Source organism: Symphodus melops, assembly GCF_947650265.1.
Source record: "Symphodus melops genome assembly, chromosome: 11".
In the NCBI taxonomy this organism is placed as follows: domain Eukaryota; kingdom Metazoa; phylum Chordata; class Actinopteri; order Labriformes; family Labridae; genus Symphodus; species Symphodus melops.
Genome location: NC_136701.1, coordinates 12272718 through 12298627, shown reverse-complemented (window position 1 = coordinate 12298627; position 25910 = coordinate 12272718). Strand labels below are relative to the sequence as shown.

Sequence of the window (25910 nt, the reverse complement as noted above, 5' to 3'; positions counted from 1 at the left end):
GATCTCCGCCTTTGGAACAAGCTTCTAATTTGACCACGACCTGGGATGACTGACAACCTGAACCAAAACCTAGAAGATCACATCTGCTTTTCTAAGATGTCGTCTACTTCAAAAAAAAAAAAAAAAAAAAAGAAAATCTCAGGAAAAGACCAATCATTGTTAATTAGCTGTGCGATTTATAGGGCTTTCACACTTGCAGAAAACTCCTGAAAAAGTCCTGATACTTCCAGGAGGAGCTGTATGTCTGAACGCAAACAGCCACATTTTTCGCTCTGACATCCTGCCAGACCCCTGGTAATTTTCCTGAATCAAGTTTAAGGGCAGTTAAAGTGAGAATACAGCAAGATGTTATCAGGAAAATTCACCTCCAGCCAATGGGAGGGAGGAGTGACATCCTGTACACTGTGACTGCTGAATGTAATTGAACAGTTACATTAAGTTTTCTGTTCATCAGTATGTTCTCCTCTGCTCTCTTGGTGATAGAGTGATTCTGTGTAACTACATGTAGCATTGGTGTAAAGACAAATATTCTTTTCATAGCATTTTATAGTATACTCTTGTTGCTTTGTCTGCTACTTTTCGCGTACTTTATTCTACGTCTTACCTCAGGAGACCCCCCGCCCCCCTCCTGTCTGACACGGATAGTCTCCCGCTGTGAGGAGCATATGTGGACAGCCAGGTCAGGAGAATATCCGGAGCAGTCCTCCTGAAATTATCGAGATATTTTCAGGAGTGCATATGTGAAAACGACTTTTTTTTAGTAATTTGCCTCGGCCTTCTGGTGTTCATAGTTTTTGACAAACATTTCTTATAACCGTGGCTTCTCAAGTGTTGCTCATAGATATGACATCATCTCCTGCAAATGCTAGACATTGACCCACCCCCCCCCCCCCCTCCCCCCAAGCATCTAAGCGCTACACTTCTCGTCAAGCCCTCGTCAGCTTTTATCTGATTGATTTCTTAATGCCTTTGATTGTCATCTGCATTTAATGCAGTTTGAGTGTGCTCAGCTTGACTGTCCTGGCGGTCACCATCGAGGCAGAGAGCGGTGGGAAAAAGCCAGCGGACCAGAATCTGCTCCATCCTCGAAGCCTACCAATTTCTATCTGCCTCTCCTGGTTAACGTTTTTGGATTTTGGTCATTCTGAAGGCCCTGCATGTGCATATTTACAGCATGTCACTCCTGCATGCGCCGTGTGTGCAATAAAGCAGCTCCATAATATATGCCCCGCCCCCTCCTGTAGTATACATTCTTATAAGTCCCCTTCATGTACAGATATTATCACCCAACCCTGAAAGACTTCTTTAACAAGTTCGTTTAAGTTTAGTCGACAGCTAAAGACTAAAGAAGGTAAAGTTTGTCTCGAAGCTGCTGACGTCTATAACGTAAACATATCGTGGTGTTTGCCTGCTCTCTTGCTGCCAGTAATCAATCTGACTTTGTAAACTCCACATGTGGTTCGGAATCAAATCTGATGCTATACTCTGACACCTTATGACGCTGTGTGGGAATCTGTGGAGATAATTGAACTCAAAAACCCATCTGGGAACACCACTCACTTATTCATGGGACGTAAATCTACATTTTGACAGTAAGTAAACATATTTTATAGTCTGCTTCTCATCCCTGTCAATCAACCAGTGGGCTATCAACACCTGATTCTGTCAGTCTTATTACCAGTTAGCTGGGGGGAATTAATGAGGCCTCTTTTGGAGTAAAGTCAGAATGAAGTCAGCTTACTTCCCACATGCAGTGATTTACGTTTTTTCCCTCATTGCCTCTGATCCGTTTCATTTATTAGGAAAGTTTTAAAACGTCATCGAAGTCATGATACATTTAAGTGCTGAGCTTATCACGGGAACCTTGTCCGCTATTATTTATGTGACTTCATCAAAACTTTAGAGAAAAGCATCCAAAAAAAAAAAAAGAAAAAAGTCCAGTTCTTAAAGCAACTCGGGCATGAAACACAACTTTGTGCTTACATTACTAAGATAGATAGGGACATTAATAAACGTCTTACGTGCCTAGAACCAATTTAAATACGTAAGCTATAATATGTTTGATTAAATGCTCAAAATCAACATGTTGGAGTGAAGTGATTTATTTGATATACTGCACACTTTTAATCAGCGTGTGTGTGTAATGTGCAGATTGGATGTAGGAGAAAAGGAGCCTACAGTGACTTTAGGATGAGACTTGAACATACGCTGCCGTCATAAATCAGGGCCAGCGTCTTTGGGAGTTTGCCTCAGCTTCTGCTCTCACTGCTCCTCCCCACTGTCCCTGTTCCATTTGGCTGTTAATGAATAAGTAAAGTCCCTCTTTACAGTCTTTATAAAGTACTCCGGGCTGCTTTAAGGAGGGAACTTTCTATCAGTGTTTCCAAAGTGCAGTTTGCCCTCATCACTCCTCTGCTATAAAGTGAGGACCCACTGAGCAGCGTTTTAACGTGGTTATCCAATCAAAAGCAGAAGAAGGATTTATCTGGAACTTAATCAGCAAAAAACTAGGACAGAAGCTCCTTTTAGTTTTTTTTTCTTTTCTTTTTTTATGGTTGTCAATGTGGTGCAGCACAAAAGTACAAGAATCACTCACCCTTATTTCCATGCCCTCTTTTTTGCCGTCCCATGCCCAGCTGCGCTTGGTGAAGTAGTTGACTGTGGCAAACTCAATCAGGGCAGAGAAGACAAAGGCATAGCACACGGCCATGAACCAGTCCATGGCCGTGGCATAGGCCACCTTAGGGAGGGAGTTTCTAGCACTGATGCTCAGGGTGGTCATGGTTAGGACAGTGGTGACCCCTGAGGATGAGAGCAAATGTTAGTACAAAGAGCCACAGTTTTTTTTTTTTTTTTTTTTTTACAACATGGAAGAAAAAGTTTCGCCATCATGGCTGTCGGCGTGCCTCATTTAAGAGATTTAGGATCCAAGGAGTCTGTGTGCTGCTTTTTAAACTTTGGAAATTTGATATGAAAAAGAAAAGGGAAAAAAAAATCTGGCATGATAACAAAGTTGAGTTTGTAAGCATCATCCAAATGTCAGTGAAAATAAATGTGAAGGAGTATTAGAAATATTGCTCTTTTTGCGTTTTAGACAATTTCTTTATAGTGTGGATGCAAGATAGATGATTTTGTTATTAATATCAAACTGGCATCACACACTGCAGTGATGCAAATAGATGGTTTAAATGTACAAATAATTTAAATGCGCAATGTACTTTTTGTGTCCATAAGATCCTTAATAACAAAGCTGGTGGATAGTTGAGTTTGTTTCTATGAAACTTTAAACAGCCTCTGCTCTGGCGTTGTTATTAAAGCTGCATCAGATTTAGTTTTCCAAAGAAGGGCAATCATTACAAATGCAAAACTGGGCTTTTTAAATAAAACTAAAGTTTAAAGATATTAACTGAAAAAAAGGATGGTCCACAGTAGTGCAGAGTCTGAACTTCTTCGTCTGCTGTTGAAAACAGAAAGCAGGGGTACATAACCCTGACAAAATTCATTGGTGCATAAACTTAAAAAGAACAATAGGTCAGGTCTCCAGGTTCAAACTAAAGGCAGCGAGTTAACTAATGTGACGGACCATTGTTAATGATGTTTTGGGCCTTATTTCAGTTGAAACCGTTGAAGCCTTATATGCCAAAGCACAGTTCTGTCTGACAGAGTCTCAAGGTCTAGAACTTCTGACTTCAGACAGTGAATATCAACCCATTAAATCAACTCGACCAAATTGTAAAAAAAATCTAAATGTCCTTTTTTTGCCCCAAACACAAACAGAGACTGACGAGCTGTTGTCCGCGTACATTTAGACAAAGCCATCTCAATGTGAGATCCCATCCACTAAGATTAATTAATCTGGAAAATCCCAATCCCTCAGAGTATCAACTTTTGAAACTTTTCACCAATAATTCCACTTCCGAGCCTTCAAATTGAGCGCTACTGGGAATGAAATGTGGGTCGGACAATGGCCGCCCATCCAAGCGCATGAAAAGCAATCACATCATCTGTTCCAGCCTATCTCCTCTGATGAAAAATAGATACACAGAGGGCTCGGAAAATCGCGTATTGTGTGGCGGAACAAAGAGGTCAACTCATTTCAGAATGTCATGGGTGAGAAAGTATAGATTGGGACAAAAGATTGATAGGTAACTATTCTGTTTCTCTTAGAGATTGATTGGATTTCCTGTGGCGCATTTTGAAGGACTAACTAAATTGAACGTGTGCTGAGGTTGATTTCAAATAATCCACTGAATACTATAAGGACATAGAAGTGCTTGAAATTTCCACAAGGACTTCATAAAGTAAATAAAGGTTTAAATCGGGCATTAAATATGATATATGAAGCTCTTAAACCTCAGAACCTCCAAGAGTAGTATTTAATGATGGCTATAAACCTGACTAAAAAGTCTGCCAGGGAACAGAAAGGATAAATCTCATTTCTGCCAACTGTTACATCATATAAATTATGCCTGGAACGCAGCAAAGATGCTTATTTGAGCTGATCGATGCGACTGCATGAACAACAAATATGAGATGTGAACACTGCCGGGAGCTGTGTCCTTCACAGTCAATGTTTCAATCCTTACACAGAGAATGACATAGACGACAGCTCCTCTTCATGTAAGTGGAGAAAAAAACAAAACAAAATTGAATTTTTTGTGTGACTAAATGTTTTTTTTCTTCGAGGAGAATTGTGTTGAGTTGTTGTTCAAAGGGATGATTTGGGGGGGGGGAGGGGGAAGCCCTCACGGCTCCTCTTCAACATGAGCTCATCATGCCTGCCGTGTTCCTTCAGAAGCTATTGTTCGACATGCTTCATGCAGATTCTGTGCTGACCGTTCAAATCAAACGCACACAGGTTAAGGGGCGCTTTGATAGCTTATGCAACTGCACCAACACTTGAAGGAGGAGAGAGGAGGACAAATTAGGTCTTATCTTTGAGTACAGGCTGATCTGAGCAGACACAATGTTCTTCAGATGAAGGATGCTCCATGGACTAATTGCATCTATTAATAATGGGACATACAGTGTAAGCAGATCTCTTGCTTATGAATGGATTTCATTTGCATATTATTTGCATATTTTAATAAATCATACAAAAGCTTAAAAAGGCAAATAAATTAAAATGTCTTCTAGGGATATTTCATTTTCCAATCTTCTAACTTACTTGAACTTATTTTGTTCCACTACTGCAGAGTCAATTACAGCTTTCTCCACGACGACTTTAAAACCAACGGCTGCTTTTGTCCACATTTCTTCGAGCTGAGTGAGTAATAACTTTTCAAATCCATCTTACTGTGTTTATATAGTTGACAAAGCAGCTGAACATTGAGATGCCAGACTCCATTCATCACCTGCCACACATTTTTTTAATCACAGCAGCGCATATAGTGACAGAACGGCAGCTTTCAGTAGCAGCTGCAGGGGTCTCCAACCTTTCTTCATCTGAGAGCTACTTTGACAAAAAGAAAGTGGCCAAGAGCTACTGGTATCACATCGTTCGCATTTATTTACATAGAATTAAGCTGCTGTTTGTACCCAGGTGAAATTGCAAAAAGCCAATGCTTATTAAAAATTTTAAATTCACATCAAGGTCCAAGAAAAAAACTGGAATATTTTATACTTCTTACTGTGCCACATAGTAAGCTGTGATATTGAAAATTAATATCAATGTCCAAGAAAACGTTACTACTTTACACTTATCAACCAATTTATATGAATAGTGTGAAAAGGTGCGTTTACTGTCGTCAGATTTATTTATATATATTTTTTAACAGTATCAACCTATAGGCAAGCTAATGAAAATCTGCTCCGAGCTACCTGTTGGAGAACCCTAAGCTAGTGCTAGCATAAGGAGTGTTTCCTTGACAACGATCAACCTTTTGTGTTTGTCGAGGGCGGCTCATCATGGTGGCCTCATACAGGACATGTCCTGTTACAACTCTAAAATGATGAATTTCTCTGGCTTTGATAACTTTCAGAAATATTTGAGGTTATGTAAGTACTACACTAAAAAATATATATAACATGGGTTTAGTCCATTTTTAATTTCAGTTTGATAGCTTGATGTAAACATTAGCATGCAATTCTACATACTGTACCTTTAATTGTAACATTTTTATTTTTTAAGATCTCTTTCATCCAACTGTTATGAAACAAAACTATGGACCCGTCACCAACTCAATTCCATGTAAATCATGACCCGAATTTCTGTTATTTTTTCAACCAAGCAGATTGATTGAATGACAAATCAGATCAGATGAGACATGTAACGGAACAAAGAGCAGGGACAAAACCAAAATGTTTTAAGTGCGCTTCAAAGACTTTTGACAAAAAAAAAAAAAAGAAATCCATTCACAGGTTTGCAACCCACTGAAAACGGCTTCCGTCACCCTTTTATGGTTCCCGACCCAATAGTTGAGAACCCCCTCCTCTAAATGATCGAACATGCTCTATTAATCAGATGGAACTCACCAAATACAGTGCGGGCAGGAACAGATTCTCTGTTTAGCCAGAAGGAGACTTGAGACAGAATGACAGTCATGATGCACGGGAGGTAGGTTTGAATCACAAAATAGCCAATTTTCCTTTTCAAATGGAAATACGTCGTCATCACTACATATTCTCCTGAAGCAGAGGAGAGAAACAAAAACAGAGACGGAGAGAGAAACACAGGGTCAAAATGAATACAGGTAAGCCCTGTCAGGAGAAACATGAGCTCAGGTAGTCAGTGTGAGCTCTATTTGGAAATGTTCAGAGCGCTACATAGGATTGTTTTCAGTCCCTTACATGACTCATGAAACCAAATGAAATCACAATGCTGCTTAAATCTTTGTCAAACGACTCCATGTGCTCTGAAAGAAGCCACAGAGTATGATGTGCACTTTATGGAATAAAAAGACAAAACATTGGCGCTCTAACAAGAAGGGATAAAAAAAATGCACAGTTTAGTTGACTTTTTTTTATTTAAGAAAGGGAGCTAGTCATCATGACAAAGAGGCAACCATGCATTTCTTCAAATGCTAGAAAACAGAGGAGACCTTGACCTAAGACAGTGGTGTCCAAACTTTTTTTCTTGCGGGCCAAAATTGTCGCGTTAGAATCGCTCACGGGCCACAGGGTTTTTTTGTTTGTTTTTTTTAAATATTGGAAGGAACTTTTTGTATTTTGACCTCTTCAAAAAATAATGTAAATATACAATAACTAATTGCAGTGGGAAACTGTTGTGTTCTAATTTTTTGGAAAGAATAGTCAGGCTTTTATAGGTCTCCCTCGCTAACGTGAAAAAGAAAAAAAAGAACGAAATATGCCATCTGATGAGGCCTGGGGCCAAAATCTTCTGATTCTTCGATTTGAAGTCAAGGGCCACAAAAAATCCACTCAAGGGCCACAAATGGCCCCCGGGCCGCACTTTGGACACCCCTGACCTAAGATATGTGAAGAAGGAACCAGAGGGCTAAAAAAAAAAAGAAAAAGAAAAAAAAAAAGGCTGTAGAATGTATCTCCTTTCAAAAATCTACAAGACAGAAATGTCCTGACCATGAGCCTGAACCAGTGTATGTGACAATCGTCTCATCCGCCACTGTTGTTGACCAAGTAGATGGATTCACTGACCCTTCTCGGTGTTGATGGTTCAGTCTGGGAGGAGTAAACACTGAGCACAGTGACAGAGATCAGCTAATAGTGAGGATGCTGAGCCCTGACACGCGGCCCTAAACGCCTCATCTTTGCACTCCATCATCCTTAATGGTGTTTTTGTGATTGGTGCTGATATTTAGTCTAAATGCCTTTCATTGCCTCATTTAGATAAAAGAAATACGTAGTCGTGCCTCTCCTCAAGGATTCAGGGCTGGAAACACTTTTAAAAGTGTGTAGCCTATAAAGGAGAAGTACACAGCTAATGTCCAGCCTCTGACTTTACCTTTCAAACACATTCTTACATTTACTCAAAGCTCTCTTTACTGTAAATGTGTAAGATTTGTAAGTGTGCCGTGCTGACTTTATATACTGTTTCCTTTAACTCGGATGATGACAGTGATGTCAGCAAAATGGACAAACTCTCAGTTCCCCTAAGCACCAGCTCTCATTGCCATGTTTAATCTGTGTCGCAAAGATATGAGAAAAACAGCCTCACACTCCCCGAGGTGTTTTATTTTTTTTCCTGGACAGATTCTAAACAGAGCTGAACCGTCTCAAATCCCCCCCCTCGTTCCCTCCACTCATCGTAGTCCATTAAGTTTAAAGTTTAAAGAAATGAGATTTTTTCGAACATCCTCGAGCCGAATCGGTTTATGGAAGAATCTCTCTGGTTGGTGTGGCCTGACTCAAGTTAGCGTTCCTCCTCCTTAACACTTCTGCAGTTCTGTCGACTTCTTAAGTTTCACCTCCAAACGGCACAACAATGAAGACGAGCTCAAGGAAAGTGTCTCTGCAGAGTTACACGAGGGCTCTTACTTCGACAGCTTCCGAGCTCTCTGCTTCCGAGTAAACATCCTGAGCGTCGTTCAACAAAGCGCTTCGGTCTTCAAACGCACACGACTTCTGACGGACGTGTGTGTGTGTGTGCGTGTGTGTGTGTGTGTGTGTGTGTGTGTGTGACTCTGACTGTGTTGCTCACTCTCAGAGCGCAGCTTCACAGCAGAGGCCAGCGTGGCAAAGTTTTAAGCCAAGTCAGTGTCTCAGTAATTACCTACTGCGCCACTGAAGCCACTTTTTTTTTATCTCCAGCTCTGCAGCAATAATAACTTCAGCGCTTCATCCAGCCTTCTGTTATCTAAAGCTGGAGATTGATGTTGATGATCTCTATCGCAATTATAAGGCGACTTCTAATTCTGTCTACACGATAAGGGCTAATAAACATGGTTAAATCACATCGTTTGATCTGAGGTGGTTGAACTCTATTATGCATTCTCTGATATTTGCTGCGAATGATTCGGCGTTAAAGCTCTTAGCTTTATTTTCCAGCCCTTTATGTTAAGGCGCTACCACAGGCTTTACAGGGGGGAATGAAGAGCGAGTGATGTGATTGTATTGCGACAGATAAAAGGTTTCTGCAGAAGTTTGGATGAAGAGCGTTTCAGATCAAATAAATTCGCTATCAACAGCATGAGCTGGCAAAATTTCCCCCTTTTGATTTTCCCCCTTATTAAAGTCGACTCTAGGCCGAACACCCGAATGGGGGAAAATCAGACTTTCACCTTTGGCACACCTCTTCATATTATCTTTGTGCGTTCGCTGAATGGTTTTCAGAAAAGAGAGAAGTCATCGTTTTCTCCTGGGAGCCAAATAATGCAAGCTGAATCCAATATGACACAAACTGGAGGAAAGTGCAGACTGTCAGTTTATAAAAAAATACGCTGGTGTTTGTGGACAGAAATACAGGTAAATTGGATTAAGTCCACAGTTTATGCAGGAAAAACTAGGAAGAGTTTATGTTTCACAGGTAGGAGTTTCATCCCCCTGATAATCCCATTTTTCCGCACTGTTTGCACTATCTTCTATCAAAATAAAATGTGTCGTGTCCACAAGATCCGCCAAAGAGCAGTGAAGTTTTGCTTGGTTGAGCATCCTCACACCGCAGGCTTCGAAACTTAATGTGCTGTGTTGTTTTGTTTATCTTCTGAAAAAAACAACAAAAAACCCCAACTCTGCTTGAAAGTATTAAATGTTCTGCCTTCAGGCCTGGAGGATAGCCTATAAGTTACCTGTGCTGGAACTGATGGTTTCTTTGCCAATTACGTGTCCCAGTAGGTCGTACTGGTTGAGCCTGGAGCCATCCTCCGCCACCGCCACGGACCGCTCGTCTCCCTGAGTCCACAGGTAGATCACCTCGTTGTTGGTGTAAGCATCTGGGATTGTTGAGAGAAAAAAAAAAAGTAAAAAATTAATGAGATGAACACATGATGCAGGGAACGTTTCAACATTTATCACGTCTGTCCTTAATGTAGAAGGAATCATCTGAACAACCTTACACTTTCAACCACTAAAAATGTTGCTAATGAGGTTTACAGCAGCGAGAGAGTGATTCTACATGATTCAGAATTTCATCATTTTTTTGTGTTTTTAGTCCAAACTGCCCACCTGTATGACAGCAAGTCTTGAAATCACTGTTGTAAATGACATATCAAGTGATGGTAACGTATGACACTGTGGTGACAGCTGTCCACGAGTCTGTATTAACAGTCTATGGTATTAACAGATACTCTGCTGTTTTTGCACATTCCTGCTGCACTTCCCTCGTCTTTTATCTTTTCCACTCTTACAGTTGTTAGCTGTTATGGAGGCTTGTGCTCCAGCTCGACAAACGCCATCAGCTCTCTGAAGCCTTCTCCTTGCACAAAACGGAATGAGAGCATGTAGTCATGTTGTCTGGACGTACAGCTGATCTTCTTCGCTCTGGTTAGGAAATGATGTGAAGTCAAACTGCCGAGTTGTCTGTCTGCTGGTTTCTCTTTGTGCTTTAAGCTCATGTGGTTGACATGTTTCAACATCAAAACTGGTATTTCTATGAATTGCAAGTTTAACGCCACTTATATTGCATTGCACGCTGTCGTCATCTTTTGTTGTTTTTTTAAAATGTACTCTCGCCCTTTGAAGTAATGTGTCCCTATAGAGGATGAGCTGGTAGTAGTAGCTGCCGTAAAGAATTTGTTGTTGCTGTAATACGTCTGACTGTACATGTGTGTATTGTACATGAAGCCTAAACAATAGCTACAACAGTTACACTTTTTGCACTGTTTATTATTTTCTAACTAAGTACATATATTCAGAAACCCAGAAAGCTCCGTTGTGCAGGTAACGCTAACAAAGTGGAATTATAGCTTATGTCTAAAAACCCATGTTTGGTAGTGCTAGTACTGAGACGTTAGCCTGCGTTGCTGTAATACATTTTGATACAAACACTGTTTGAATTAAAGCAATGTATAGATAGATAGAGTCAGTCTCAACAACTATTTTCTGATTCTAATACATCTCCTGACAACTGCAGAAATCCCAGATATTACTTGTTACCCTTATACAGCACTCACAATACCATTTCAATGTCTAACAACAACAACAAAGAACTTCACCTCTGCTGTTTGCATTTATTAAGGAGAGAACCAACGCCCTTACATCACAGTCAACATAAAAGCCTACAAAAATGTCTTTTTGATGTTGCTGCGTCAGTAAGTGAATGGCAACAAGTTCATCATCAAAGCTAAATTGAGTGCTAATTAGCTCAAATTAGCTCGTAACATTACCTAACCTTGGCATAAGGATCACAATCAGTGTTCTGGGGCAGTAACGCTAGTTAAAAGGCAGTCATTTATTAAACTCAAGCTATCACTATATTTGATGGTAGGATTAGTAGAAGTCTGTTTTTTTTTGTTTCTTAAAAAGATAGCGGAGCGTCGAACTGATTAAATACTCCTCTGGGTTTTATTTTTTCAGAAGGGATTTACAACTATAACAAAGACATGTCACCTTGTAGGTTTGTAGATACAATTGAACAAAAACTGTCTTTCATTTAAGAAATCCCCCAAATACAACTGCTTAAAACACGTAGGTGGCAACTGAAACTGACATCTTCTCCAGAGCGTGCAGCTGAGGAAAGCCTTCCTGGACGTGCCATGAGTGTCGAACGTGTGGTTCCACTTAAATCATTATCTTATTATTAAGATATGACGAACTGATTGCTGCCAACTCAATCCACGAATTTGCATTCAGATGTTTTACAATCGTACTAATCCTGTTACACTACCTGATAAAGATTTCATGGCTTGTTCAATGTATTGCAGTATGTTCAGCATGTATTCTTGGCTTGGAGTAAACCGTAGTTGAGAAACTCTGCTCACAAACTTAAAGCATATCCAAGAATACATGCTGAACATCATTAGCTCCTATTTTTATTGTGGACATGTTAGCATGTTAGCATTCCGCCCAAAACTTCTCTATACTGGGTTAAGCCAGTGGCCAAGTATTCTTGTAAGTTACGAACAGAAGCACTTCTCATTGCATCTGTTACTGTGGAACACTTCTTGTTCCACAGTAACAGATTGATATGGTGATCTTTATATGAACTCTGTTTTTGTTGAGACCATCTGTGCTGACTTACAACTTCCAAATTTCAAAGGACAGGCATGAGCATCCATCGGGAAATCCTCCAGGTGCATAGGACACTCGGCATGAATGGTCAACCTGAAGGGGCAGAGAGAGAGGGAGAGAAACACTCAACCAGTCAGACGGCAGGAAAATGACACATCAGCAGAAACATACCACAAGGTTGCTTTTTCATGAAACTAATATTCATTGTCAGACATGGCATAAATATTTACTGAAAGGTTCAGGTTAATTTCTCCAGCTACATTTCTGTTGTGCTTTCACACAGTAACTATACTTTCATACAAAGAACTCTTTCATAAAGCCACAGTGTGAGAGCAACAGTTACATTTTCACAGCCAGCAGTGGTAATAATGAGAGTTCAGTAGCTTCAGAGCTCTTGAGTTTAGTTTATTTGGTCAGATGGCCCAGTGTTAAAATGCATTCTGTAAGTAAATAGAGAACTGGCTTGTATTATCCCACTCATACACGTCAAATCATCAATGGGATTACATTACTGAGTTCTAACATAACATCAACTCACAAAACAATCTAACGGTTGACTGAGTTTGTCAGGAATAAACAACAAACTGGGTAACTCAGTTAAAGCATCAAATCCAAATGGAGTTGTTGGCGCCGATCATGGTCAGAACAGATGTCTGAAAGACGAAATGTCATTATAATTGCATTTGAGAATTTTGAGAAGCTTTGTAAAAGCGTCAGATAAAATGAACATATCTTGGTCTTTTCGGTGGGAATGGACTGTGTATTCCTCGGTAGTTAGTACAGGTTAAACATGGAAACATTAGATATGTTTGGTATCAAGTAGATTTAAGAAAAAAAAAACATTCAGTCGGTCTCGCCATCGTAAACAGAGTTTCATGTTGCACAATCCTCCACTTATTTAGTGCAGCTTTGGTATAAAAACCTACAAACATAGCGAAGCGCTTCCTCAGACAAACCTACTGTATCTAATTAGCTGCTGGTGTTGCACTTGCAACAACCCTATGATCCTTGTTTTTACACCCTCTTGTCTGCTCTCTGGTGCCGCCTCATTACTGGTAAGTGGCTCAGTAACTACGCAAATTAATGCAATACACCATAAATCAGATGTGAGCAATGCGCCGCTGCATATCATACAGCACTTAAACTGGCTACTAATTGACCGAATTCATCTCAGCGCAAAGCTGCTCTGACGTTCTGACATAAACAAAACATAAATTGAATAAAAGATTACAGATAACTTCATTAGAATGACATCAAAAACAAAACAAGCTTTCTCGGGGCAAAGAAAATTCTTCATAAAAATCTCAACGAGAAGGGAGAGTCTGCAGGCGGGCGAGTGGCTTGTGGGTATCTCCACACATCAGTGCTTCTTTAATGTAAATGCTCTGTGACATTGCCAGCATTCTTGTGTGTAGAGCTAAGGCTGAGTCGAGTCTGTGTATTTAAACAGGTATTAAAGCTAAACCAAAGTCAAGGACAAATCAATATGTTGGCGTGATGATGATGATGATGCTGAATGCAATGTTACAGGCTCTGTACGTTATTAGAATCTCAGCTCAAGGTTACATAAAGGTTCATTATAATTAATGGCAATCGGTAGAAATAAAATTAGTTGAAATGAAAACGTTGCACTGAAAAATGTATCATTTCATCTCATTTTGCTGCAAGCTGTTGCATCAGGAATCACTGAAGCTTCTTTCTTTGGCGACCACAAATCTCCATACAGAGTTTAAAGTAATTTGTTTAATTCATTCCTTTTAAGCCATACAATTTAGAGAGATGCTTTTTTTTTTGTTTGACTTTATGATTCCATGCCAGTTCTAGAGATTCTTAGACAAGGGAACAACATGGACTTACAGACATTTTTATGGCAATGCAACAAGAGGGGCTAAAAGAATGATCGATGTGACTGAAATCCTTCAGAAGTCTTTTTTCCTTGAGTTTATTTGAAAGACGATGTGGTCAGCTGCCTTTTTTTATACATCTTTATGGTCAAAGTGTGACGCTATATAGTGTTTGGTTAGGGACCTTGTGTCGTATGCGTGTGTCGTGGGACCCTTCAAATGTATAAAGTTTATTTTTTCAAAAGATAAGTTCAGGCAGCACTACAAAATGACAAACTCACTATGTAGCAGACTATGAATGGGGTAGCAAGTTTTTTTAAATTTTTTTTTATTATTAATAAACAAACCCTGAAGTCCACCCAACCAGCCATGGTCTTATCCCCCTTATCCGGGGCTGGGTCCCGGTGGCAGCAGGCTATGCAATTTGCCCCAGACGTCCCTCTCCCCAGCAGCTTTTTCCAGCTCCTCCTTAGGGATCCCAAGGTGTTTCCAGGCATGAAGAGATAATCCCTCCAGCAAGCTCTGGGCCCTACCCCCGGGTCTCCTCCCAGGTGGACGTGCCTGGAAGACCTCCTGAGGGAGGCGACCAGGAGGCATGCTGACTAGATGCACAAACCACCTCAGCTGGCTCCTTTCGATGTGAAGGAGCGGCGACTCTACTCTGAACTCCTGTCCAACCTCTGAGCTCGTCACCCGATCTCTTAACAGTAAACCAATTTCTAATGCTCATATCCACGATCTCATTATTTTAATCACTACCCACAGCTTATGACCATAGGTGAGGGTTGGAAAAGTACATTGATTGGTAAATCGATTCATTACGACTGTCCAACACAGCTCTCTCAATACTGCAGACCAACCTGTCAGACTTCACCGATACAGGGAGATGATGGCACCTCGCAAAGGCCCCTGGAGCCCATACTCCTGCAGTATACCCCGAATGACCCCCCAAGAGACATAATCATAAGCCTTCTACACGTCTTCAAAACACATGCAGTCCAGATTCGCATCCTCCCATGCCCCTCCTAGAAGCCCTGCGAGGGACCTTATAGTGACAACATTATTAAATATAACAAAATATGTTCAAAATACAACAATATATACTGTACAAAGTCTGTGCTTTAAGGCAGCATTTCACAATTGTCTATAGTTGCACAACAGAGTCTTGTTATAATTTGTCAAGTGGAGCATGATTTCATTGGAATCCCTTTCATCACCTTGAACTTAATATCCCTGTATAGTTGTTTGTTTTGTTGCTTCATCAACTCTTAAGTTTAATTTGGGGATTGAGAATAAATCAAACCCACATTATAAACCCCTGCATTTGGAGAGTACATTTTCTTACTTTTCTTAAATTAACTCTCCCTATCAGGGAAACAAAATTGCTTTTGGTAAGCCTAAAGAATTTGAGGTAAATTGAGGTGAACTGAGAGAGGGTGATAAATGCTCTTGCACGAACACAAGACTGAAGCAGCACCGGCAGACAATACGAGCCGTCTCATTTCAAAATAATGATGCAATTCTGCAGAGCCAGGCCCTTCACGGCGTCTGTCAGTTCAGATGCTGCAGACGTGCTGATTAAAGGGATTTAAGCATTTGTTTAGTGGTTTTTTAAAAAATACACTGAGTGGTATTCTAAAGCTTAATGCCTTTGACGTTTTCTCATAAAAATTGTACTTGTGTATCAGTCTTTGCTTTGAGCGTTATCTAGTGCTGGAATATTACAGAAGAAAACTAGACAATTCCAGCAGAAATTGTGAGGGTGGTTGCCGTGTGTGCGTGAGAGTCTGTGTGTGCGTGCATGTGTGGGACAGCAGTAAGAATGGTGCCATCTAACAGCTGAGACAGAACTCTGTCCCATTGAAACGATGATGTCATCACTCTTCACTCTGAACACCTGCTGCTCACTTGACATTCAGCTTTGATCTGCCAGAACATTCCATCAATGTATTTGAATGGGCGTACCACTGCTCGCAAAACCTCAAATATCTTGAAAACTAAACATGGTATCACCAATCTGTTTGGACTGTGAGCGACATAACAAATAGGCGCACGTTTTGATGTATTGTATTTTCATTTAGCATTCAGACTGTGACCACAGTGGCAATTTCAAAACATGAGTGAATACTGGGAAATTCTGGACATCACTTAGAGTGAGAGCCCAATGTGTGTGTATGTGGTGCGTGACTGTCAAACAAATGTCTCTCCTGGGAGACTGGAACATTTTATGTTTTTATTTTTTGCTTTATGAGTGAGAGGACACTCAGAGCTTTCTTTTGATGTATTTTGTTTATATATGCGAGCAACAGTGACTTCAGGATGGCGATTTACAAATATGTTTCCAAAACTGAAGTTTTTGGCCGTTACACTCTAGGATTTCAAATTTTGCCATCTGCTTTGAATGGGGCAAATTTTGGCCAATTTTTTGTCACTTAAACTCGATTTGTGTCCAAACCGTGTGCCCGAGGTTTCCACAAAGTAATAGCACACATTTTGGGGCCGAGACGCTCGTTTTGATACCTTTCTTGTGTGTGTGGCGCAAACGCTGTGGGAGGAGTAGCGCGGCCCGTTTTGAGGATATAATAAGCGGAATAATAATAATATTAACAATTGTAGTAGTGTGGTTTGCCTTTCAGGCAACCACCCTAATAATTGATCTCTGGACCCCTTCGACTAAACAACCAGTGCTATACTATGAAGGTAGGTATGTTTTGATGCAGACATTTTGCCAATACTTGGCTTCTCTAACAACAATACAGCAGCCAGTACATCGTCCACCCCCCACATGGCGGTTTTGTGCGCTCCTCAGTTTTCCAAGCAAACAGCGAGCCAACAGGTGTTGTAAGGATGGAGAGAGGGAACTTGTTCAGAGATAACTGATTTTACCCGGCCTAAAAAGCCTCGACATTTTCTGTAAAGCTTCGCGACCAAAAACGTGGTAAAACTAGGATAAATATGGAAGATGCTTTTAAAAGACAGGAGAGAGGTTAGACTGCAGAAAGGTTTAAAGTCCAATGCAGAGCTGCATAAACACTGAAGCTTCCGTGTCTGCAATATTGCAACCTGTGTGTGTCTTGACTGCAGGTGAAGACGGCTCTCTAGGGGGCCAAAATACTTTTTGCTTAGTCTGACAATGTTTCATGCTTCTAATCAAGGCTAAGACAGCGTCTGTCTTGGCCTTGCAAGAACTGTGACTGTATGAAATCTAGTCCTGCGAGACCAGAAATGAACTTCTCTCATTATTTCATCTTCAGTATTGAAAATCAATACTGACCTCGAGGACGAGCGTCATAAATGTATTTCTCTTCTTGACAGAGAAAGCTCAAGATATGGCTAAGTCTGATTGATTGACAGATTCAATAATTACTTAGATGGGTTGAAATCAATGAATTATTTTCGCTCCCATACTGTGGATAATAGAACTAAGAGACTGTCATGGTGTCTGATGTTTCTTTTTTTCAGGGTGTATTTTAGGAACAACATGAGCACAATAGAAATCTGTGATCAAGATAATATTCAGGGAGCCGTCTGTGTGTGTGATCTGACACTACAGATTAAATGATGCCGGTAATTTGCTGAAACTGCTCCAAAACACAATATTTTTTTAACCCTGACTATTACACAGTAAGTCTGGCATTTTGTTCTTAGGAAAATAACTGGCCTGGTTTTGGTTAAACTTCCATTAAATATGATTGCATACATTAATTTATCTGTTAAAGCCTAATAGAAGTCCAAGAAAAAGGTTGAAATTCTGAATAAGTTTGCTGATTCAGAATAAGGAACCCTGCTAATTAAAGACTCTCGACAGCCTACCTGTTGCACAGCAGGTCCTACAGTGTGATAAGCTAAGCTAGGATAAGCTAAACTAAGCTAAGCTAGCTAATTAACAGCCACAACCGCGAGATTGATTGACCATGTACAGACAAATCAGTATTGAACTTTGACTCAGTGGGCATTAGTGAGGTCAGTGTGCCTTTTTGAAGTCTTTGGTCTTGATGTATACAGACAAATCAGTGTTTCCGTACTGGTCGAGTCTTTTGGTTGGTTAAAACCACAACATGGGCTGTTTGAAATCTGAGCGTATATAAGCATTTTATAGATATTGTTGGGGTCTCAGGACACAGAACCTGAAGTCCAGCTCAAGTCAAGGCGTACAGTATGGTCAGCTGAGATTGACACCAATATTTTTCCATGCACATTTAGCATACTCCATTCTGTTTTCTTCAAAATTACCTAACCCAGCTTTGAAAAATGGTTCTACCGCTCATATTTGTGCGTATATGTGAGGATGTTGGGGTTAAATTTGTTGCTGCCCTCGCAATTCGGCACTAGAATTTTTAGTCAGTCAAAGCAGTTATTCATATTTTCATTAAATCAGGCCAGCAATACAAAGGCTATGTCTAAGCTGTACCCAGCCGTCTGCCACTAGCCAGGACCATAACTCCAGTTAATGGTACCTGGCATAATGCTCTACTGCCCCGAGCATGTCCCGGTGTGGTTTGTCAGTATTTGGATCTAGAAAATAAAGATGAAGTTGTATATATATATATACTGTGTCCGGTCAAACGAGCATGTAACCAATAACTAGAGCAATACATTAACACATTCAGCACAGGTATATGGACGTTAACTTGCAAGAAGAAAGCTGGCCCTGCTTTCACTCCTAGCGTTAGCCTTATTTGGCAAAGTAGTTTGACAATGCTATCCCACAGATGCTGTGATCAAGTGTTTAGTCGTTCTTAAATATTTCTGCTAAATATTGACGGTGGTTTTTTACCTTTTTAGATTATTCTGAAATTAGATTTGACATCCATGAACTCTGAAATTATTCAACTTTGAAAATCCATGGTGTTTCGTGTTTTGTAGCAAATGTCTGAAGCAGGCTCTTTAAATCAGGAAGGTAAATATAGCCTAAATCATATTTGTAAAACATTAGCACGATGGCATTATATGGTATCAAAAAGATTATGGTCTGTATCCGATCTTTCTATTAAGTATTTTAAGATATCATTTGTTACAAATTAGTGGTATACAATGAAAGCGTGATTGACTGATATCCTTGAATGAGTTAGTATGCTAAACAAGTATTCATCTTAAACCTATTAAATCAAAGTACAGGTGAAGAAAGATGCCAGTATGGCTGTGTTGACTGGGGAGTCATTTGAATGCAGTCTCACCTCATTGTGTAAAGCAGCGTGCCGTTGTCCACTAGTCGTAGCAGTTTGTTTGGAGTCGTCATGTTGTGGGCCACTGACTTCTTCCCATTGTGGAAAAATGTATCAGGAGTCCAGATTTTACTTGCCAGGAGATTGTTGAGGGGTAAAACCTGCATAGGTCCGTCAAACTTCAGCCGCTCATCCCTCCAGCTTTGGCGGAAGAAGACATCGATGGTGTATTCCTGAAGGGGAAGAGAGAGCACAAGATTACAGGTTAGAGTTTTGTCTCACCAAGAAAAGCAAAGGGCTTATTTATAACTCTTATGCAGACATTTCATGTGGTTTTGATCTTTGGCATTTTGTCTTAGGCTGTGTCCCAACAGTACACTAGATACTCAAAATATACTGCATAGTGACCTGCTGTTAATATTCCTTTAGCAACATGATATATACAATTTTATACAATGATATACAATGATGCTCAAATACAGGTCACTCAATGTACTTCTGATCCAGCGTCAAGTGTGACCTTTGGCCCCCAAATCGAATACGCAGTAATTTTAATATTATTTGGCAACATGCCACAGTGCATTGTGGGGTGGTAGTAGTATGCCCAGTATGCTCCCGTGCCCTACTTAAAAATTCTGGCGGATCTAGTGTACATCTGGATATTTCTTTTATGCATGCATACTAACGTAAAGTCACATTGAATATGAATAGTATGAAAGTATGCGGTTTTGGACACGGCCTTAGTCACTGATTCAAAAGGACGCTTAAGGAAATGGAGCCATTGTTAACGGTACTATTTACAGCTTTGCTCTTTCTGCTTCAACAAGTCAAAATGTATGCCATGAAAAAGGGTTAATGACAATGAAAACTGCTTCTTTAGAACGTTCCATGACACTGAATATGCATTATGTATATTGATGGATTCACGTTTTTAAAAGAGGCCATGTCTAATCAGAAAAAAAGGTACAATAAAGAAGCTACCCTTCTAGATGTGAAGGTTAACTTCATCTAAATCTTAAAAGAGAAAGAACCTGTAAAAAGCATTTTTTTTTAATAATGATGCTTCCAAAAAAAGACACAATAACATGAAACTTTATTGCATAAACTGTTAAAAAGCAAATGGCTCCAGAGGTAAAATAATGCTTACAAGCCTACAAATGTATCACATCACAAGTATCCTCTCTTTAACCATGCATATACACACGTTTACACATTTATTTGTTTAGCAGTTACGTATGTTTTGTATTTAAAGAGTATTCTTTTATTTCTTAATTGTAATTACCACTTTCTCAACATACTTCTGTTTATCTTTCAAAGAGCCTAACGATGGACTGACACGCAAATGAGCCTCAGTAAGAAACCTTGTAATACATCTGTTTCATGTTTTATTCATATTCAACAAAGTCTTTCCTTGTTGTCACCAACACATAACAAGTAAACAAAGTGAAATGAATGCAGGAAGTAGCCATTCAAAAGAGATTTATTTCTCATTATTCATTCAATAGGACTTGGTGTCCTAGCAACAGACTCCTTCATCAGCTGTGTACAGCTGCTGTGCGCACTGACGCAGCTGTCTTACCACAGTGAGATGGAAGTAAGCTTTCTGTATCTCGCGCTTCAGTACACATTATTGGTGATCAATAACAGCAAGACAGATGTTTCCCTTTAATTCTCCCGTGCTTTTGATGGTTCGGTTAAAGGGCTTGTGTGCCGTCCACCAGTGAGCTGTGACTAGCGTCTATGTGAGCGCAAATAAAACTGATCAAGTCATCTCTGTGTGGCTGCAACAACAGGAAGTCATCCTTATCAGCTGGAGAGGTGTGCAGCTTCCATTGAACATTAAACGGGGCTCCTGGAAACAGCACAGGATGCACCGTTCTTTATTGATGTGATTGACCTCCTGGCGGTTTGCATACCTACAGCGCTATAAAAAAACATGTAACACTTTGTCTGTCCTCAAGACAGAGCTCTTAATAAACCCCGCAGAGAGCTGCGCAGACAGATATAAGCCGATACAAGTGTGACAAACGCGTCTCTCTCTGCAACATTGCTATTAAATGAAAGATTTAATTCAATAGGCTGAAAAAAAGTTCAACAGGGTTCAGAAGCACATTTCGGGGGATGGTGTTTTAAAGCAAACTGCACTTGCATCCTCCAAGTATTACATATGCCTGTCTTGATTTTGCATCACTGCCACTGATAATGAGACACAACCACTAAAGTGCCCCATTAAAACACAGAATGTATTCAAACCCCATAAATCTGACATCTGTTTGTGGAAATCATACATTGTTTTGCTAGAACAATTCACTCACTTAGTTTATTGACATATTTTTGCCAGAAAATAAAACGAGCAAGGATTAAGTCAAATGACAAACAGATTTTCATTAATCTGACTTTTTTTTTAAATGTTTATTAATATAATATAATTAATATAATTAAAGGTCACATATTATCCTCCTTTTCAACAACAAGTTGAAATAAGTTTCAGAGCTCCCAAAAACACATCTGTGACGTCTCTTGATTAAAAAGCCAGTCTGATTCTGAATTGTATCTTGCTTATAAAACTATAAACTCTATTTCAGCCCTGATCAGAACAGCCTGTTTTTGTTTCTGTAGCTTTAAATACAAGGGAGCTGTGTTTAACCACGCCCCACATGGAAGGTCTTGGATGGTTAAGTCCTTTCTTGCACCATGCCCAATTGTTTATGGTGAGAAGGTGTACTTGGAGGGAATAATATTATCGAGCTGTGGGAGTGTCACCCACTACGGGGAGGGGTTACTGCTCTTACTGTGATGTCATGAAGGGAAAATCTCACAGACGGCCTGTTTGACCACACATTTTCTGAAAAGAGGAGCAGACACACGATAAAGAGGAGGGTCTTTTCTAGGGATTGAGGGGTTTAAAAAAACTGTGTGGGAGAAGCCTGGTTTAAAAAAAAATCTTGTTGATTGTTTGTCTCTTATTTTATAACTCACAAACAACAATAGTTTAGATCAAGTTTTTACCAACCTAGAAGGCATGGACTAAAAGGCCATGCATAAATATACTGTATATTTTATTCTGTCACAGAAAGACCCAATACCTTTAAAATCTTCTGTACCACATTCACACTCATGTTAGGCACTTCATTCTTCTTGACTTTCCTTTATTAAACCCAAGACAAATGCCAAGTCTCATCCCTGCCGATACTAAACATCCAGTGATGAATAAACAGACAAACGTTCTTGGCCCGGCGGGACGAATTCATCATTTGTTTTTTTTTCTTCTTTTGGACGGAAATCTCCTGTAAACAGAGGGTATTAATTTGCAGATTGAAAGACAGAAATGAGGAGAGGCGTAGTCAATCTCCACTCAAGGCCAAATGGTACAATCAGTTCAAATGCCAGCTGGTGTTCCTCCAGGGACCGACTGATTGATTTCTCCTTGACAGAGGAGACAGAGCGAAGCTTCTACACAACACTACTTTTCACATTTCTTTTCTTTTTTTTTTTTTTTTTTATTATAGCGGTGAACACCATGAATAGATTTACTGTAGCAAACAACTGTAATTTAAATGACACTTTAAAACACATCCATGGCACCCTGATGACAGAGTTACAAAAAGAGTCATGAATACACAATCTCAAGTATGGCACAGATTGTCCTAACTGAACACATATTGTTAAAGCATAACAATAACTCTGCATACATACAGTATACGACGAGGGGAATGATGCCACAGGGACACTGGACAGATTGAACAAGAAACCTCCAAATCTACAAATTCAGCAATACTACAACGATGCAGATTATAATAATATCTGACTTTCTATTAACATTCATATTGCCTCAATGAACTGTTGACTGAATTTTGATCACTACTGCTAAGTGAGAGCTCGACATTACGTCTAAGAATGACTTGCTTTGAAGCAGTCTTAAACTTGATGTACATAAGTAGAAAAAATGATGTTTAGTGTTTTTCACGTTCTTGACTACAGACACGCATGGCTCACCAGGATGAGTAATGCTCTGTGTGCTTGATGTGACGTGAGATGACGTGACAGTGGAAGCCTGGTCGCGGCACATTTCGCAGAAGTCTCCCATAATGCTTCTGCTCTCAGATGCTGTGGCATTGAACTGGTTAAGCAACCCTGTCATGTAAGGAACACGTTAATTCTCTGTTCCTCAGAAGAGAAGGGGGAAACGAAGAGTTTGATTGGAGGCCTTATCGATGTTGACTGTACAGAGACGGTGTATTCTTCTGCCTCGGTCTCATCTGCTAACCCTGGTAACCATGTGTAAAGAGCCTTTTAATTAGGAATGTGTTATCGCTCTGGTGTCGACATTGTTCTCCCAGTTGAGGGTGTTATGTATTTCTCACTTTGCTCTAGCATTGATGCTAGTCTGGACTTGTGTGTGACATATTGCTGTGATGTTTTTCATGATAAGTTTTAATTATTTTTTTTTCATCACTACTATCACATGGTAGAGGCGCCTTCATAATATCTTTTTCTCTTAGTACCTGTCATTCGGACGGTGTCCCCTGATATTTCAGGTTCAAGGTGTTTCAGTAACACTCCAGGTACTTGTCTGTCTCTTTTTCGTCTCACATTCAGCTCTATCTTATTGTAATGTTTCTGCACATAGGCCTTGTATTAGGTTACTCTGAGAGTTCTCTGTTTGTGTGTTCTTCCTATGTACCAGAGGACGTGTCAGGTGACCCCAGGGGTTGGTTGAACATATGGAGGTGCCTCCTTGTGTCTGATGAAGGGACAGGTGGCTTCATTATATGTGATGTGGAGCATCTTCCAATGGGTGGACTCACTATTCTGATGGCTTCTACATTTCTGTCCAGCACCACTTTGGGAACATGATTGTGTTAATTGTGCTAGTGTTGTCCCAAATGGTTAAAACCAACAACAAAAAAAATGTAGGCGGATTCAAGAGATTCATTATTTATCTTTTTTTTTTTGACAGATTAACTCCCAGCTGAAGACGTAACACAATAGTTGTCCTTCATAATGGGGCTTATAAATCTGTTTGCACAGAGGCAACCAGCCTAGAAACTTAACATTTTCCAGTTGTTCGAATTATTTTAGCACATAATAGATCATTCTTTGTTTTTGTCGAACAGCGACTGTGTGAGAGAGAAGATGTGCAGCAAACTAAAGAAGACAGGGATTTTTGTTTTTTTGACAGTTTCTCTCTCTCTCTCTCTCTCTCTCTCTCTCTCTCTCTCTCTGCAGCAACACATCCAGTATGCCTTCTTATACTGTACGCTTCATTTCACTTCTGCTCTCTTCAGCAGCTGCTGTATCAGTGAGACAGGGAAGTCAAATCAGGTAACATGTAGTGCAATCCCTTTCGTTGTTGCATATAAGCCTCACATGTGAATACAACTTATACCTGTATAATATGATCCTTATCTTTTACTGCCTCATGCTGTGAGAGGCTTTTCGCCTGGAATGAAGCAGGTAAAGCAATCTGTGTTTAATGATGTAGAAATCCCTGTCATAGTTCCTATATGCGATGACTAAATGGGTGTCTAATGCTTGGAGGTTAATTACAGAACACTTTACGTAAATGTTGTAGGACTGTCACAGCGTGCTTCTCTGACAAATAGTCACACAAACAGATAGGAATAGGGCATATAAGGCAAAAAAAAAAAAAAAAGAACAAGCATGTCATGCTTACACATAAACGTGTCCCTCACTCAGCTTCTCAGGGGAGCTGGCTGCAAATTGCAGCACCGAAGGAGAGAAAATAATGAGAGGGAAAGGAAATGAGGGAAATGATAGGAGCGGCTTATAAGGTGGCAGTTAAGGTAGGATGTACAGCAGACGGGCTGAATGCGTCCAGACACTCCAAACGACACAGTGTCTGGATTTTTTTTTTAAAAATCTGGCAGGAAGGTTTAGTTTAATATCTGATGGAATATTAATGACTTTAATGAGTTCATTAAATTCTAAACATTAAGCTATTAGGTGGGTTTTTCAGGTGATCACATTTTGAATTTGGTTTTGTCTCAAAGATCTGGACGTGTTCGTCTCATTTAAGGGAACAAGCTCCGGTCTTTTGGTGTGGTGTTGTCTGAGTTATTTGTTTATTTGACGGTGTTGTAACATTTAACCATGAAGAAAGTCCCAGATGCACTTCTCTTAGTGTTTTTTGCAAGAATCTAATTTGCAACACCTTTCCACGGGAGGCTTTTAGAAATAAAGACAAATAAAAAGCAGAAGGAAATGAAAGCAGTACAGTTGTAAATACAGAGCAGTTATGAATGCAGCAGGGATAAAATACAGTTGCAAAGAGAAGGCAGCAACAATATATGACCGACAATTATAATCTCATATGCGTTTTAGCTGTGGGAACGATGTTGTTTCTCCTTCAGCCATGATTTAATACCTTTATCAATCAACCTGTCACATAGTCAGAGATGCACCGGATACCGGTCCGATCCTGACCCACAGAGTTGGATGGGGGATCGGTGACATCGTGCCGATCCTCATAGCTGAGCCATTCACTAGAGTTCTGTGCTGCTGTGTTTTCCCAACCACGCGCCCCTACGGCGGCTTCATCAGTGCACTTTGAGCAAGACGGGAAGCTAACCAGTCCGAGAGGTGGTCCGCTACAGAGATTTGTCTTTTTCAAACCTTCCCTCATCCTTAAAAAAAACCTGTTTATTATTATTATTATTATTATTATTATTATTATCATTATTATTATGAACACTTGCCTTCTGCCTGCCTCAGTGACTCTGCTAATTTATAGCAATAATGACTTTTTTTGGTTTGTTGTTTTTTATGTTCATTTTAAATATGTATTCTCCTGCAG

At 40.0% G+C, this 25910-nt stretch overlaps 1 protein-coding gene across 4 annotated transcripts in view; it reads right to left on the bottom strand.

Moving 5' to 3' along the window:
- Window positions 1-25910, bottom strand: part of gabra3 (gamma-aminobutyric acid type A receptor subunit alpha3) — a 104275-nt gene that overhangs the window by 7438 nt on the left and 70927 nt on the right. For 2 of the 4 annotated variants that reach the window (XM_079355214.1, XM_079355213.1), the window contains exons 5-10: window positions 19106-19326; window positions 12095-12177; window positions 9705-9848; window positions 6475-6627; window positions 2597-2802; window positions 605-706 (exon numbers count right to left, since the gene is read on the bottom strand). In XM_079355214.1, coding sequence (XP_079211340.1) covers window positions 605-706; window positions 2597-2802; window positions 6475-6627; window positions 9705-9848; window positions 12095-12177; window positions 19106-19326 — 909 coding nt within the window. The remainder of the gene's footprint in view (window positions 1-604; window positions 707-2596; window positions 2803-6474; window positions 6628-9704; window positions 9849-12094; window positions 12178-19105; window positions 19327-25910) is intronic. The other 2 variants (XM_079355215.1, XM_079355216.1) reach the window with 1 other exon arrangement.